Here is a 15650-nt window from a genome sequence, read left to right on the forward strand (position 1 = left end):
GTGATGCAGGATCCCCTGTGGTGATGCAGGATCCCGTGTGGTGATGCAGGATCCCGTGTGGTGATGTAGGATTCCGTGTGGTGATGCAGGATTCCCTGTGGTGATGCAGGATCCCGTGTGGTGATGCAGGATCCCGTGTGGTGATGCAGGATCCCCTGTGGTGATGCAGGATCCTCTGTGGTGATGCAGGATCGCATGTGGTGATGCAGGATCCCGTGTGGTGATGCAGGATCCTGTGTGGTGATTCAGGATCCCCTGTGGTGATGCAGGATCCCGTTTGGTGATGCAGGATCTCCTGTGGTGATGCAGGATCCCCTGTGGTGATGCAGGATCCTGTGTGGTGATGCAGGATCCCGTGTGGTGATGCAGGGTCCCCCAAGGTGATGCAGGATCCCCCGTGGTGATGCAGGATCCTGTGTTGTGATGCAGGATCCCATGTGGTGATGCAGGATCCCGTGTGGTGATGTAGGATCCCCTGTGGTGATGCAGGATCCCGTGTGGTGATGCAGGGTCCCCTGTGGTGATGCAGGATCCCCCGTGGTGATGCAGGATCCCATGTGGTGATGCAGGATCCCATGTGGTGATGCAGGATCCCGTGTGGTGATGTAGGATCCTGTTATGGCTGGCAATCAGGCAACACAGCGTGCAGTAATCAGCGCACATACAGAGATCTGGCAATAACCAAAAACAATAGGACGAGCTCTGAGACGTGGAATCTCTGTAGACTGCAGTACCTGATCTATCCTCACACAACTATAAGCAGCAGTGGATTGCGCCTATCACTACCTATGCAACTCGGCACTGCCTGAGGAGCTGACTAGCCTGAAGATAGAAATACAAGCCTGACTTACCTCAGAGAAATACCCCAAAGGAATAGGCAGCCCCCCACATATAATGACTGTTAGCAAGATGAAAAGACAAACGTAGGAATGAAATAGATTCAGCAAAGTGAGGCCCGATATTCTAGACAGAGCGAGGATAGCAAAGAGAACTATGCAGTCTACAAAAAACCCTAAAACGAAAACCACGCAAAGGGGCAAAAAGACCCACCGTGCCGAACTAACAGCACGGCGGTGCACCCCTTTGCTTCTCAGAGCTTCCAGCAAAAGTTAATAGCAAGCTGGACAGAAAAAACAGAAAACAAACTAGAAGCACTTATCTAGCAGAGCAGCAGGCCCAAGGAAAGATGCAGTAGCTCAGATCCAACACTGGAACATTGACAAGGAGCAAGGAAGACAGACTCAGGTGGAGCTAAATAGCAAGGCAGCCAACGAGCTCACCAAAACACCTGAGGGAGGAAGCCCAGAGACTGCAATACCACTTGTGACCACAGAAGTGAATTCAGCCACAGAATTCACAACAGTACCCCCCCCTTGAGGAGGGGTCACCGAACCCTCACCAGAACCCCCAGGCCGACCAGGATGAGCCACATGAAAGGCACGAACAAGATCTGGGGCATGGACATCAGAGGCAAAAACCCAGGAATTATCTTCCTGAGCATAACCCTTCCATTTGACCAGATACTAGAGTTTCCGTCTAGAGACACGAGAATCCAAAATCTTCTCCACAATATACTCCAATTCCCCCTCCACCAAAACAGGGGCAGGAGGCTCCACAGATGGAACCATAGGTGCCACGTATCTCCTCAACAACGACCTATGGAATACATTATGTATGGAAAAGGAGTCTGGGAGGATCAGACGAAAAGACACCGGATTGAGAATCTCAGAAATCCTATACGGACCAATAAAACGAGGTTTAAATTTAGGAGAGGAAACCTTCATAGGAATATGACGAGAAGATAACCAAACCAGATCCCCAACACGAAGTCGGGGTCCCACACGGCGTCTGCGATTAGCGAAAAGCTGAGCCTTCTCCTGGGACAAGGTCAAATTGTCCACTACCTGAGTCCAGATCTGCTGCAACCTGTCCACCACAGAATCCACACCAGGACAGTCCGAAGACTCAACCAGTCCTGAAGAGAAACGAGGATGGAACCCAGAATTGCAGAAAAATGGAGAGACCAAGGTAGCCGAGCTGGCCCGATTATTAAGGGCGAACTCAGCCAACGGCAAAAATGACACCCAATCATCCTGGTCAGCGGAAACAAAACATCTCAGATATGTTTCCAAGGTCTGATTGGTTCGTTCGGTCTGGCCATTAGTCTGAGGATGGAAGGCCGAGGAGAAAGATAGGTCAATGCCCATCCTACCACAAAAGGCTCGCAAGAACCTCGAGACAAACTGGGAACCTCTGTCAGAAACAATATTCTCAGGAATGCCATGTAAACGAACCACATGCTGGAAGAACAAAGGCACCAAATCAGAGGAGGAAGGCAATTTAACCAAAGGCACCAGATGGACCATTTTAGAAAAGCGATCACAGACCACCCAAATGACCGACATTTTTTGAGAAACGGGAAGGTCAGAAATGAAATCCATCGAAATATGTGTCCAAGGCCTCTTCGGGACCGGCAAGGGCAAAAGCAACCCACTGGCACGTGAACAGCAGGGCTTAGCCCTAGCACAAATTCCACAGGACTGCACAAAAGCACGCACATCCCGCGACAGAGATGGCCACCAGAAGGATCTAGCAACCAACTCCCTGGTACCAAAGATTCCTGGATGACCGGCCAGCACCGAACAATGAAGTTCAGAGATAACTTTACTAGTCCACCTATCAGGGACGAACAGTTTCTCGGCCGGACAACGATCAGGTTTATTAGCCTGAAATTTCTGCAACACTCTCCGCAAATCAGGGGAGATGGCAGACACAATGACTCCTTGAGGATACTCGCCGGCTCAGATAACCCCGGAGAGTCGGGCACAAAACTCCTAGACAGAGCATCCGCCTTCACATTTTTAGAGCCCGGAAGGTATGAAATCACAAAATCAAAACGAGCAAAAAATAACGACCAACGGGCCTGTCTAGGATTCAAGCGCTTGGCAGACTCAAGATAAGTAAGGTTCTTATGATCAGTCAAAACCACCACGCGATGCTTAGCACCCTCAAGCCAATGACGCCACTCCTCGAATGCCCACTTCATGGCCAGCAACTCTCGGTTGCCCACATCATAATTACGCTCAGCAGCAGAAAATTTCCTGGAAAAGAAAGCACATGGTTTGAACACTGAGCAACCAGAACCTCTCTGTGACAAAACCGCCCCTGCACCAATCTCAGAAGCATCAACCTCGACCTGGAACGGAAGAGAAACATCAGGTTGACACAACACAGGGGCACAGCAAAAACGACGCTTCAACTCCTGAAAAGCTTCCACGGCAGCAGAAGACCAATTAACCAAATCAGCACCCTTCTTGGTCAAATCGGTCAATGGTCTGGCAATGCTAGAAAAATTACAGATGAAGCGACGATAAAAATTAGCAAAGCCCAGGAATTTCTGCAGACTTTTTAGAGATGTCGGCTGAGTCCAATCCTGGATGGCCTCAACCTTAACCGGATCCATCTCGATAGTAGAAGGGGAAAAGATGAACCCCAAAAATGAAACTTTCTGCACACCGAAGAGACACTTTGATCCCTTCACGAACAAGGAATTAGCACGCAGTACCTGGAAAACCATTCTGACTTGCTTCACATGAGACTCCCAATCATCTGAGAAGATCAAAATGTCATCCAAGTAAACAATCAAGAATTTATCCAGATACTCACAGAAAATGTCATGCATAAAAGACTGAAAAACAGATGGAGCATTGGCAAGTCCGAACGGCATCACCAGATACTCAAAATGACCCTCGGGCGTATCAAATGCCGTTTTCCATTCATCTCCCTGCCTGATTCTCACCAGATTATACGCACCACGAAGATCAATCTTAGTAAACCAACTAGCCCCCTTAATCCGAGCAAACAAGTCAGAAATCAATGGCAAGGGATACTGAAACTTAACAGTGATCTTATTAAGAAGGCGGTAATCAATACCCGGTCTTAGCGAACCATCCTTCTTGGCTACAAAAAAGAACCCTGCTCCCAATGGTGACGACGATGGGCGAATATGTCCCTTCTCCAGGGACTCCTTCACATAACTGCGCATAGCGGTGTGTTCAGGTACGGACAAATTAAATAAACGACCCTTAGGGAATTTACTACCAGGAATCAAATCGATAGCACAATCACAATTCCTATGCGGAGGTAGGGCATCAGACTTGGACTCTTCAAATACATCCTGAAAGTCCGACAAGAACTCTGGGATGTCAGAAGGAATGGATGACGAAATAGACAAAAATGGAACATCACCATGTACTCCCTGACAACCCCAGCTGGTTACCGACATAGAGTTCCAATCCAATACTGGATTATGGGTTTGTAGCCATGGCAACCCCAACACGACCACATCATGCAAATTATGCAGTACCAGAAAGCGAATAACTTCCTGATGTGCAGGAGCAATGCACATGGTCAGCTGGGCCCAGTACTGAGGCTTATTCTTGGCCAAAGGTGTAGCATCAATTCCTCTCAACGGAATAGGACACCGCAAAGGCTCCAAGAAAAATCCACAACGTTTAGCATAATCCAAATCCATCAGATTCAGGGCAGCGCCTGAATCCACAAACGCCATGACAGAATACGATGACAAAGAGCACATTAAGGTAATGGACAAAAGGAATTTGGACTGTACAGTACCAATAACGGCAGAGCTATCGAACCGCCTAGTGCGTTTAGGACAATTAGAAATAGCATGAGTAGAATCACCACAATAGAAACACAGTCTGTTCAGACGTCTGTGTTCTTGCCGTTCTACTTTAGTCATAGTCCTGTCGCACTGCATAGGCTCAGGTTTACTCTCAGACAATACCGCCAGATGGTGCACAGATTTACGCTCGCGCAAGCGACGACCGATCTGAATGGCCAAGGACATAGACTCATTCAAACCAGCAGGCATAGGAAATCCCACCATTACATCCTTAAGAGATTCAGAGAGACCCTTTCTGAACAAAGCCGCTAGTGCAGATTCATTCCACAGAGTGAGTACTGACCACTTCCTAAATTTCTGACAATATACTTCTACATCATCCTGACCCTGGCATAAAGCCAGCAGATTTTTCTCAGCCTGATCCACTGAATTAGGCTCATCGTAAAGCAATCCCAGCGCCTGGAAAAATGCATCAACATTACTCAATGCAGAATCTCCTGGTGCAAGAGAAAACGCCCAGTCCTGTGGGTCGCCGCGCAAAAAAGAAATAATAATCAAAACCTGTTGAATAGGATTACCAGAAGAATGAGGTTTCAAGGCCAAAAATAGCTTACAATTATTTCTGAAGCTCAGGAATTTAGTTCTGTCACCAAAAAACAAATCAGGAATCGGAATTCTTGGTTCTAGCATCGATTTCTGATCAATAGTATCTTGAATCTTTTGTACATTTACAACGAGATTATCCATTGAGGAGCACAGAGCCTGAATATCCATGTCCACAGCTGTGTCCTGAAGCACTCTAATGTCTAGGGGAAAAAAAGACTGAAGACAGAGCTAAGAAAAAAAAATGCTGTCAGGATTTCTTTTTTCCCTCTATTGGGAATCATTGGTTTGGCTCCTTGTACTGTTATGGCTGGCAATCAGGCAACACAGCGTGCAGTAATCAGCGCACATACAGAGATCTGGCAATAACCAAAAACAATAGGACGAGCTCTGAGACGTGGAATCTCTGTAGACTGCAGTACCTGATCTATCCTCACACAACTATAAGCAGCAGTGGATTGCGCCTATCACTACCTATGCAACTCGGCACTGCCTGAGGAGCTGACTAGCCTGAAGATAGAAATACAAGCCTGACTTACCTCAGAGAAATACCCCAAAGGAATAGGCAGCCCCCCACATATAATGACTGTTAGCAAGATGAAAAGACAAACGTAGGAATGAAATAGATTCAGCAAAGTGAGGCCCGATATTCTAGACAGAGCGAGGATAGCAAAGAGAACTATGCAGTCTACAAAAAACCCTAAAACGAAAACCACGCAAAGGGGCAAAAAGACCCACCGTGCCGAACTAACAGCACGGCGGTGCACCCCTTTGCTTCTCAGAGCTTCCAGCAAAAGTTAATAGCAAGCTGGACAGAAAAAACAGAAAACAAACTAGAAGCACTTATCTAGCAGAGCAGCAGGCCCAAGGAAAGATGCAGTAGCTCAGATCCAACACTGGAACATTGACAAGGAGCAAGGAAGACAGACTCAGGTGGAGCTAAATAGCAAGGCAGCCAACGAGCTCACCAAAACACCTGAGGGAGGAAGCCCAGAGACTGCAATACCACTTGTGACCACAGGAGTGAATTCAGCCACAGAATTCACAACAGGATCCCCTGTGGTGATGTAGGATCCCGTGTGGTGATGCAGGATCCCCTGTGGTGATGTAGGGTCCCCTGTGGTGATGTAGGATCCTCTGTGGTGATGCAGGATCCCCTGTGGTGATGTAGGGTCCCCTGTGGTGATGTATGATCCCCTGTGGTGGTGTAGGATCCTGTGTGGTGATGCAGGATCCCGTGTGGTGATGCAGGATCCTGTGTGGTGATGCAGGATCCCGTGTGGTGATGCAGGGTCCCCCATGGTGATGCAGGATCCCCCGTGGTGATGCAGGATCCTGTGTTGTGATGCAGGATCCCATGTGGTGATGCAGGATCCCGTGTGGTGATGTAGGATCCCCTGTGGTGATGCAGGATCCCGTGTGGTGATGCAGGGTCCCCCGTGGTGATGCAGGATCCCCTGTGGTGATGCAGGATCCCGTGTAGTGATGCAGGATGATGCAGGATCCCGTGTGGTGATGTAGGATCCCCTGTGGTGATGTAGGATCCCGTGTGGTGATGCAGGATCCCCTGTGGTGATGTAGGGTCCCCTGTGGTGATGTAGGATCCTCTGTGGTGATGCAGGATCCCCTGTGGTGATGTAGGGTCCCCTGTGGTGATGTATGATCCCATGTGGTGGTGTAGGATCCCGTGTGGTGATGCAGGATCCCGTGTGGTGATGCAGGGTCCTGTGTGGTGATGTAGGATCCCGTGTGGTGATGCAGGGTCCCCTGTGGTGATGTAGGATCCCGTGTGGTGATGCAGGATCCCCTGTGGTGATGTATGGTCCCCTGTGGTGGTGTAGGATCCCGTGTGGTGATGCAGGATCCCGTTTGGTGATGCAGGGTCCTGTGTGGTGATGCAGGATCCAGCGTGGTGATGCAGGGTCCCGTGTGGTGATGTAGGATCCCGTGTGGTGATGCAGGGTCCCCTGTGGTGATGTAGGATCCCCTGTGGTGATGCAGGATCCCGTGTGGTGATGCAGGATCCCATGAGGTGATGCAGGATCCCCTGTGGTGATGCAGGATCCCCTGTGGTGATGCAGGATCCCGTGTTGTGATGTAGGATCCCGTGTGGTGATGTAGGATCCCGTGTTGTGGTGATATAGGATCCCGTGTGGTGATGCAGGATCCCCTGTGGTGATGCAGGGTCCCCTGTGGTGATGTAGGATCCCGTTTGGTGATGTAGGATCCCGTGTGGTGATGCAGGATCCCCTGTGGTGATGTAGGATCCCGTGTGGTGATGCAGGGTCCCGTGTGGTGATGTAGGATCCCGTGTGGTGATGCAGGGTCCCCTGTGGTGATGTAGGATCCCCTGTGGTGATGCAGGATCCCGTGTGGTGATGCAGGATCCCACGAGGTGATGCAGGATCCCCTGTGGTGATGCAGGATCCCGTGTGGTGATGCAGGGTCCCCTGTGATGTAGGATCCCCTGTGGTGATGCAGGATCCCGTGTGGTGATGCAGGGTCCCGTGTGGTGATGTAGGATCCCGTGTGGTGATGCAGGGTCCCCTGTGGTGATGTAGGATCCCCTGTGGTGATGCAGGATCCCGTGTGGTGATGCAGGATCCCATGAGGTGATGCAGGATCCCCTGTGGTGATGCAGGATCCCGTGTGGTGATGCAGGATCCCATGAGGTGATGCAGGATCCCCTGTGGTGATGCAGGGTCCCCTGTGGTGATGCAGGATCCCCTGTGGTGATGCAGGATCCCATGTGGTGATGTAGGATCCCATGTGGTGATGTAGGATCCCGTTTGGTGATGTAGGATCCCCTGTGGTGATTCTCGGTCCTGTGTGGTGATGCAGGATCCCGTGTGGTGATGTAGGATCCCGTTTGGTGATGCAGGATCCCCTGTGGTGATGTAGGATCCCATGTGGTGATGTAGGATCCCGTTTGGTGATGTAGGATCCCCTGTGGTGATACTCGGTCCTGTGTGGTGATGCAGGATCCCGTGTGGTGATGTAGGATCCCGTGTGGTGATGCAGGATCCCATGTGGTGATGTAGGATCCCATGTGGTGATGTAGGATCCCGTTTGGTGATGTAGGATCCCCTGTGGTGATACTCGGTCCTGTGTGGTGATGCAGGATCCCGTGTGGTGATGGAGGATCCCGTGTGGTGATGCAGGATCCCCTGTGGTGATGCAGGATCCCCTGTGGTGATGCAGGATCCCCTGTGGTGATGCAGGGTCCCCTGTGGTGATGCAGGATCCCCTGTGATGATGCAGGATCCCATGTGGTGATGTAGGATCCCATGTGGTGATGCAGGGTCCCCTGTGGTGATGTAGGATCCCGTGTGGTGATGTAGGATCCCGTGTGGTGATGCAGGATCCCCTGTGGTGATGCAGGGTCCCCTGTGGTGATGTAGGATCCCGTTTGGTGATGTAGGATCCCGTGTGGTGATACTCGGTCCTGTGTGGTGATGCAGGATCCCGTGTGGTGATGCAGGATCCCCTGTGGTGATGTAGGATCCTCTGTGGTGATGTAGGATCCCGTGTGGTGATGTAGGATCCCGTGTGGTGATGCAGGATCCCCTGTGGTGATGCAGGATCCCCTGTGGTGATGTAGGATCCCGTGTGGTGATGTAGGATCCCCTGTGGTGATGTAGGATCCCCTGTGGTGATACTCGGTCCTGTGTGGTGATGCAGGGTCCCCTGTGGTGATGTAGGATCCCGTTTGGTGATGCAGGATCCCGTGTGGTGATGTAGGATCCCGTGTGGTGATGTAGGATCCCGTGTGGTGATGCAGGATCCCCTGTGGTGATGCAGGGTCCCCTGTGGTGATGTAGGATCCCGTGTGGTGATGTAGGATCCCGTGTGGTGATGCAGGATCCCCTGTGGTGATGCAGGATCCCCTGTGGTGATGTAGGATCCTCTGTGGTGATGCAGGATCCCCTGTGGTGATGTAGGATCCCGTGTGGTGATGCAGGATCCCCTGTGGTGATGTAGGATCCTCTGTGGTGATGCAGGATCCCCTGTGGTGATGTAGGATCCCGTGTGGTGATGCAGGGTCCCCTGTGGTGATGCAGGATCCCCTGTGGTGATGTAGGATCCCGTGTGGTGATGCAGGATCCCCTGTGGTGATGCAGGATCCCCTGTGGTGATGTAGGATCCCGTGTGGTGATGTAGGATCCCGTGTGGTGATGTAGGATCCCCTGTGGTGATGTAGGATCCTCTGTGGTGATGCAGGATCCCCTGTGGTGATGTAGGATCCCGTGTGGTGATGCAGGATCCCGTGTGGTGATGTAGGATCCCCTGTGGTGATGTAGGATCCTCTGTGGTGATGCAGGATCCCCTGTGGTGATGTAGGATCCCGTGTGGTGATGTAGGATCCCGTGTGGTGATGTAGGATCCCGTGTGGTGATGTAGGATCCCGTGTGGTGATGTAGGATCCCGTGTGGTGATGCAGGATCCCCTGTGGTGATGCAGGATCCCCTGTGGTGATGTAGGATCCTCTGTGGTGATGCAGGATCCCCTGTGGTGATGTAGGATCCCGTGTGGTGATGCAGGATCCCGTGTGGTGATGTAGGATCCCCTGTGGTGATGTAGGATCCTCTGTGGTGATGCAGGATCCCCTGTGGTGATGTAGGATCCCGTGTGGTGATGTAGGATCCCGTGTGGTGATGTAGGATCCCCTGTGGTGATGTAGGATCCTCTGTGGTGATGCAGGATCCCCTGTGGTGATGTAGGATCCCGTGTGGTGATGCAGGGTCCCCTGTGGTGATGCAGGATCCCCTGTGGTGATGTAGGATCCCGTGTGGTGATGCAGGGTCCCCTGTGGTGATGCAGGATCCCCTGTGGTGATGTAGGATCCCGTGTGGTGATGTAGGATCCCCTGTGGTGATGTAGGATCCCCTGTGGTGATACTCGGTCCTGTGTGGTGATGCAGGATCCCCCGTGGTGATGCTCGGTCCTGTGTGGCCGGAGCAGTGGGATCCCGATGCTGCAGATCCCTGGATCTCCCTCTCCTCCAGCCTCGCACAGTGTGGTCTCGGCTCCTGTGGACCCTCCTCCTCCTCCTCCTCTTCTCCAGTGTGTGGCTGGGGCTGAGGCAGGTCCCGCAGTGAGCAGAGCCGGCCTCTCAGGAGAGGTGACAGGAGGCTCAGAGCTGCTGCTGACTGACATCTCCGCCGAGTCCTCTCAGCCGCAGCCGCCGCGCACCTCCTTCCCGAGGACGCCACACAATGCGCAGACCAGGAGGGGACTCAGCCCCGCTCAGCGCTCAGAGCCTCCAGTCCATGTGATCGGCTGCAGGGCAAGTTGTGGACCACTCTCTGGCGCTTCATCTCCAGGAGGATCTTTATTTGTGACCTATCTGGGGGCAAGGAGAAGGCTCCGGAGATGACCACCTAGGATAACGCATGGTTTGGGCTCTGATGGAGCAGAAAGTCGTGAGCAGCTGTGGACAGCTTGTCTCATGCAGGGAAGACTAAAGTTTGGGCTGCTCCTCCAGTCTTCTCGGGGGGCTTCTATCCCTGGAATTGGGGCTCACTCTCGTCTTTGGATGTCGGTTACTATGTAAATATGGGTCTTCTTGGTCCCGTCCTGCTGTGTGGAGTCTTGGGTCAGGTTCTGGGTAAGTTGAGCATCTCCTTCTATGTTTCTGGCATTCTTGAGGCTGCTGCTCAGCACACATGGATGGCATTAGGAGAATCATCCAGATACCTCGCCTTGTGGCTCTGGGCTGAGGAGATGCTTCCAATAAGCCCCCTGTCTTTCCTTATCCTGAGTGCTGAGGATGAGGATGGGCCAGGAAGTTTAATGGGCACCTGAATGCATTGTTGGGGTGTGTATCGCAGGTCATAGCCTCCAGGGTCAGGGAGCTGGAGGTCACTTCTAGTCCAGAAATGGCTGGCATTGGGGCCCACACTGGGTACCTGCTGCTGAATATAGACATACACCCACCCTTCCCTATTTGGTTCATGTAGCTGCTGCAGAACCTCTTTAAATAACTTTAATTAAGCATATCCTATATTTTTAATGCTCGAATGAACTTATGCGGCTGCTATGGACCCTCATTAACTATGAGAATGCACATATCTACCTATACTATGTATTATAGCTCAAATGAACTTGAGGTAGCACAAGCTGCTGCAGAACCTCTTTAAAAAAATATAAATACAAAAAATCAAAAAATCAGTAAATGGTATAAACTAGATAAATTCACATACCTACATAGTCCAGGTTTTATTATTTATAGCTCTATAATACTTTCTTTTTTTTTTCCATAACCAAGAGGTTCTGCAGCAGCTCATGACAATGTATAGACTATCAGCCATCAGTAGTTCAGTGACATGTGAAGGAGCTGTCAGTCAGTCCTCCCTGCACACTGACAGCCTGTGCTCATATGTCTGCTGGGGGGAACAGCTCAGTAAGTGGATTGAGTTGGAAAGAAAATCATATTAGTTTCTCCTACAGTGAAAATCATTTTAAGAACAAAAGCCCCAGCAGCAGCACAAGCCGCCGTCCCTGCACATCTGTATGGCCTTTGTTCCTATACTGCTGCTTATAGGGGCCAGCAGAGCTCCGCTTGTTATCTATGGGGTTAGAGGTTCTCACATTCTCTACAACCGGAGGTCCCCATACCTGCCAGGGGGTCCTGTGCTGGCCATGAGAGGTAGTGAGGTCTCACTGGTGTCAGTTCTGGTGACAGAAGTCATGTGCGGAAAAGAGCTGAGATGATAGAAATCCGAGGAATGAACTTCTCCTGTGTTGGAATTCACCTATACACTGTGCAGGGATGGGCAGCAGGGAGGAAGACATACTGGTGGAGCAGAGCTGGAGTTGTCAGATGTTGCAGGGTGAGATTGTCCCATATAGCAGTGCTGAAAGTGTCAAATGCCGAACCCCTGACACTGACATAGCAGAGCTGAGTTTGTTATATGTGGTAGTATTGAATGAACTATAACAAGTTTTGCTAGATTTAAATTACCAGATATAGCTGAGCTGAATCTGTCAGATAAAGTAGTGCTGAGATCGTCATCATGATACTACAAGTTGTTTTCTGTGGCTTTATATAGGCAAATGTGATATAATGAGTTAAATCATAAATTAGGCTAGATAGATAGATAGATAGATAGATAGATAGATAGATAGATAGATAGAAAGATAGGTAATAGATAGATAGATCATAGATAGATAGCTAATAGATAAATAGATAGATGATAGATAGATAATAGATAGATAGATAATAGATAGATAGATAGATAGATAATAGATAGATAATAGATAGATAGATAATAGATAGATAATAGATAGATAATAGATAGATAGATAATAGATAGATAGATAGATAGATGATAGATAGATAATAGATGATAGATAGATAATAGATAGATAGATAATAGATAGATAGATAGATAATAGATAGATAGATAAATAGATAGATGATAGATAGATAATAGATAGATAGATAATAGATAGATAATAGATAGATAGATAATAGATAGATAATAGATAGATAATAGATAGATAGATAATAGATAGATAATAGATAGATAGATAGATAATAGATAGATAATAGATAGATAGATAGATAATAGATAGATCGATAATAGATAGATAGATAGATAATAGATAGATATAATACAGATGATAGATAGATGATAGATATAGATAGATGATAGATAATAGATATAACACAGATGATAGACACATAAAGCATACGGAGCACAGATCTAGGACTCGGTGTGTTCCTAGATTCCACCTCCTGACAGTAACAGATGAATGTGATATATACAGCTTATATACAGTGCCGCCTTAGTACTATAAAGCACACAAGGAATAGATGGGTAATAATCTCACATTATGCCCACGTGGTTGGCACTTCCCTTAGAAGACTAGACTGGGTCTGATGATGACCACAAACAATGTGGCATCTGTATCACATCATACATGCATGTTACATGTATCTGGTCCTCCCTGCCTTACATGGGACTGGGATGTGGTGATAAAGGTTCCTGGTCTGGTGCCAAGTTAGTATCCATGAGTTTTTGGAGGTCACCAATGACACGGCCACATCATGATGGGTCAGTATGGAGACAAGCTGGGTATATCCGTGTGTTCTGGGAATGGCCGGAGCATCCAGAGGAGATGACCAGCAGAGGTGATCCCTGATTGCTCAAAGCTTCATTTATGGATGAGATCAAGGCATGTTTGTACATTGAGTCAATAGGAATCCCAGCCTGATGTTATAATTTAATTATCAAGTTCAGAAAAGTAAACACTGGATTCATTCTCCGAATACTTGGAGGTGGGACTTTTATGTGATCATTATTGTTCATTGTGTCACATTCTGGGTTCGTGGATTGGAGGACGCTGACACATTGCACCTTACTAAGACGGCCATTGTTTAGGAGCAAACATGACTCAAGTGTAATGGGCCTGGGGCACATTGTGTGTGGAGCTGATCACAACTGTAAGCTGTGGACCCTGGGGTGTGTGGCAGGGGTCCACCATGGCCAGTGACAGGAGAATGCTGAGCTGTGAATGAAGGGTGGTCCATGTGCCCGGCAGTGATAGACCCCAATAGATCACCAGGTCCCTTATGTGTTGTCACTGCCTTTCTGTTGGCCAGGAAGAACTACTGTATGGATCCTGGGAAATAATGACTTTACCTGACTCTGATGGAGTATTAAATACTACAGAATGTGCGGGACCAGAGTAGTTACAAGAATGAGTAGAAGTTAAAAAACGTATTCATCCAACAGGGAAACCCCCATTAATTAGCTATGTGGAACAGATCACAAAATGAGCATGAAATACACAGAAATATATGTAAAGTGTAAAACAGAGAAAAGAATAATGGACTGAAATACAAAGTTAGGTACATAATACATTATTCGGATGAGAAAGCTAAAAAGATAGTAATTTCATGAAAGAAGAAATGGAATCCATGATGAGAACAGTGGTGTAACTTGAAACTCATGGGCCCCGATGCGAAAGCTCCAATGGGGACCCCAAGTATTTAAATTTTTTAATAGCATTAGTCTTTTTCTATAGGCTAAATGGACTTTTAAGGCCCCCTAGGCTCCAGGGCCCGGGTGCGATTGCAACCCCTGCACCTGTTGTAGTTACACCCCTGGATGAGAATATTTGGACCGTTTTTCTCAGATGTGGAGAAACCGATCACGTAACTCAACCGTAGACTCGGGCCACTACTTCTTGACTTGCCGTCTCATAATGTTCCCTGCCAGTATCGGGTATTCCTGTATTTCGGATGTACAGTACTGTCTAGTCTATGACCTCTATAAGCTGGTATCTCACACCTCAGGCACTGGTAGAGCGCCCCTTCTATTCTCACCTCACATCATGTGTCCTTCTCAGTCATGTAACCCAACCATAGACTCGGGCCACTACTTCTTAACTTGGCATCTCATAATGTTCCCCGCCAGTATCGGGTATTCCTGTATTTCGGATGTACAGTACTGTCTAGTCTATGACCACAATAATCTCACACCTCAGGCACTGGTAGAGCGCCCCTTCTATTCTCACCTCACATCATGTGTCCTTCTCAGTCACGTAACCCAACCGTAGACTCGGGCCACTACTTCTTAACTTGGCATCTCATAATGTTCCCCGCCAGTATCGGGTATTCCTGTATTTCGGATGTACAGTACTGTCTAGTCTATGACCTCTATAAGCTGGTATCTCACACCTCAGGCACTGGTAGAGCACCCCTTCTATTCTCACCTCACATCATGTGTCCTTCTCAGTCACGTAACCCAACCGTAGACTCGGGCCACTACTTCTTAACTTGGCATCTCATAATGTTCCCGCCAGTATCGGGTATTCCTGTATTTCGGATGTACAGTACTGTCTAGTCTATGACCTCTATAAGCTGAGATCTCACACCTCAGGCACTGGTAGAGCGCCCCCTCTATTCTCATCCTCATATCATGTGTCCTTCTCAGTCATGTAACCCAACCGTAGACTCAGGCCACTACTTCTTGACTTGCCGTCTCATAATGTTCCCCGCCAGTATCAAGTATTCCTGTATTTCGGATGTACAACAGTGTCTAGTCTATGACCACAATAATCTCACACCTCAGGCACTGGTAGAGCGCCTCCTCTGTTCTTACCCTCATATCATGTGTCCTTCTCAGTCCCGTAACCCAACCGTAGACTCAGGCCACTACTTCTTGACTTGCCGTCTCATAATGTTCCCTGCCAGTATCGGGTATTCCTGTATTTCGGATGTACAGTACTGTCTAGTCTATGACCTCTATAAGCTGGTATCTCACACCTCAGGCACTGGTAGAGCGCCCCCTCTGTTCTCACCCTCACATCATGTGTCCTTCTCAGTCACGTAACCCAACCGTAGACTCGGGTCACTACTTCTTGACTTGCCGTCTCATGATGTTCCCCGCCA

General features: G+C 48.9%; 1 protein-coding gene across 48 annotated transcripts in view; it reads left to right on the forward strand.

Annotated features, from left to right (window-relative positions):
• The window catches only part of ROBO2 (roundabout guidance receptor 2), a 1525058-nt gene that overhangs the window by 836212 nt on the left and 673196 nt on the right, over positions 1 to 15650 (forward strand). For 16 of the 48 annotated variants that reach the window (XM_069760915.1, XM_069760917.1, XM_069760931.1 and 13 more), the window contains exon 1: positions 10118 to 10856. The exons of the other annotated variants lie outside the window; for them this stretch is intronic. In XM_069760915.1, the coding sequence (XP_069617016.1) occupies positions 10805 to 10856 (52 nt within the window). In that variant the 5' untranslated portion in view covers positions 10118 to 10804. Of the gene's footprint in view, positions 1 to 10117; positions 10857 to 15650 lie in introns of those variants that run through there. 48 annotated transcript variants of the gene reach the window in all.

This window comes from Ranitomeya imitator, chromosome 3 (genome assembly GCF_032444005.1).
Source record: "Ranitomeya imitator isolate aRanImi1 chromosome 3, aRanImi1.pri, whole genome shotgun sequence".
NCBI lineage: Eukaryota > Metazoa > Chordata > Amphibia > Anura > Dendrobatidae > Ranitomeya > Ranitomeya imitator.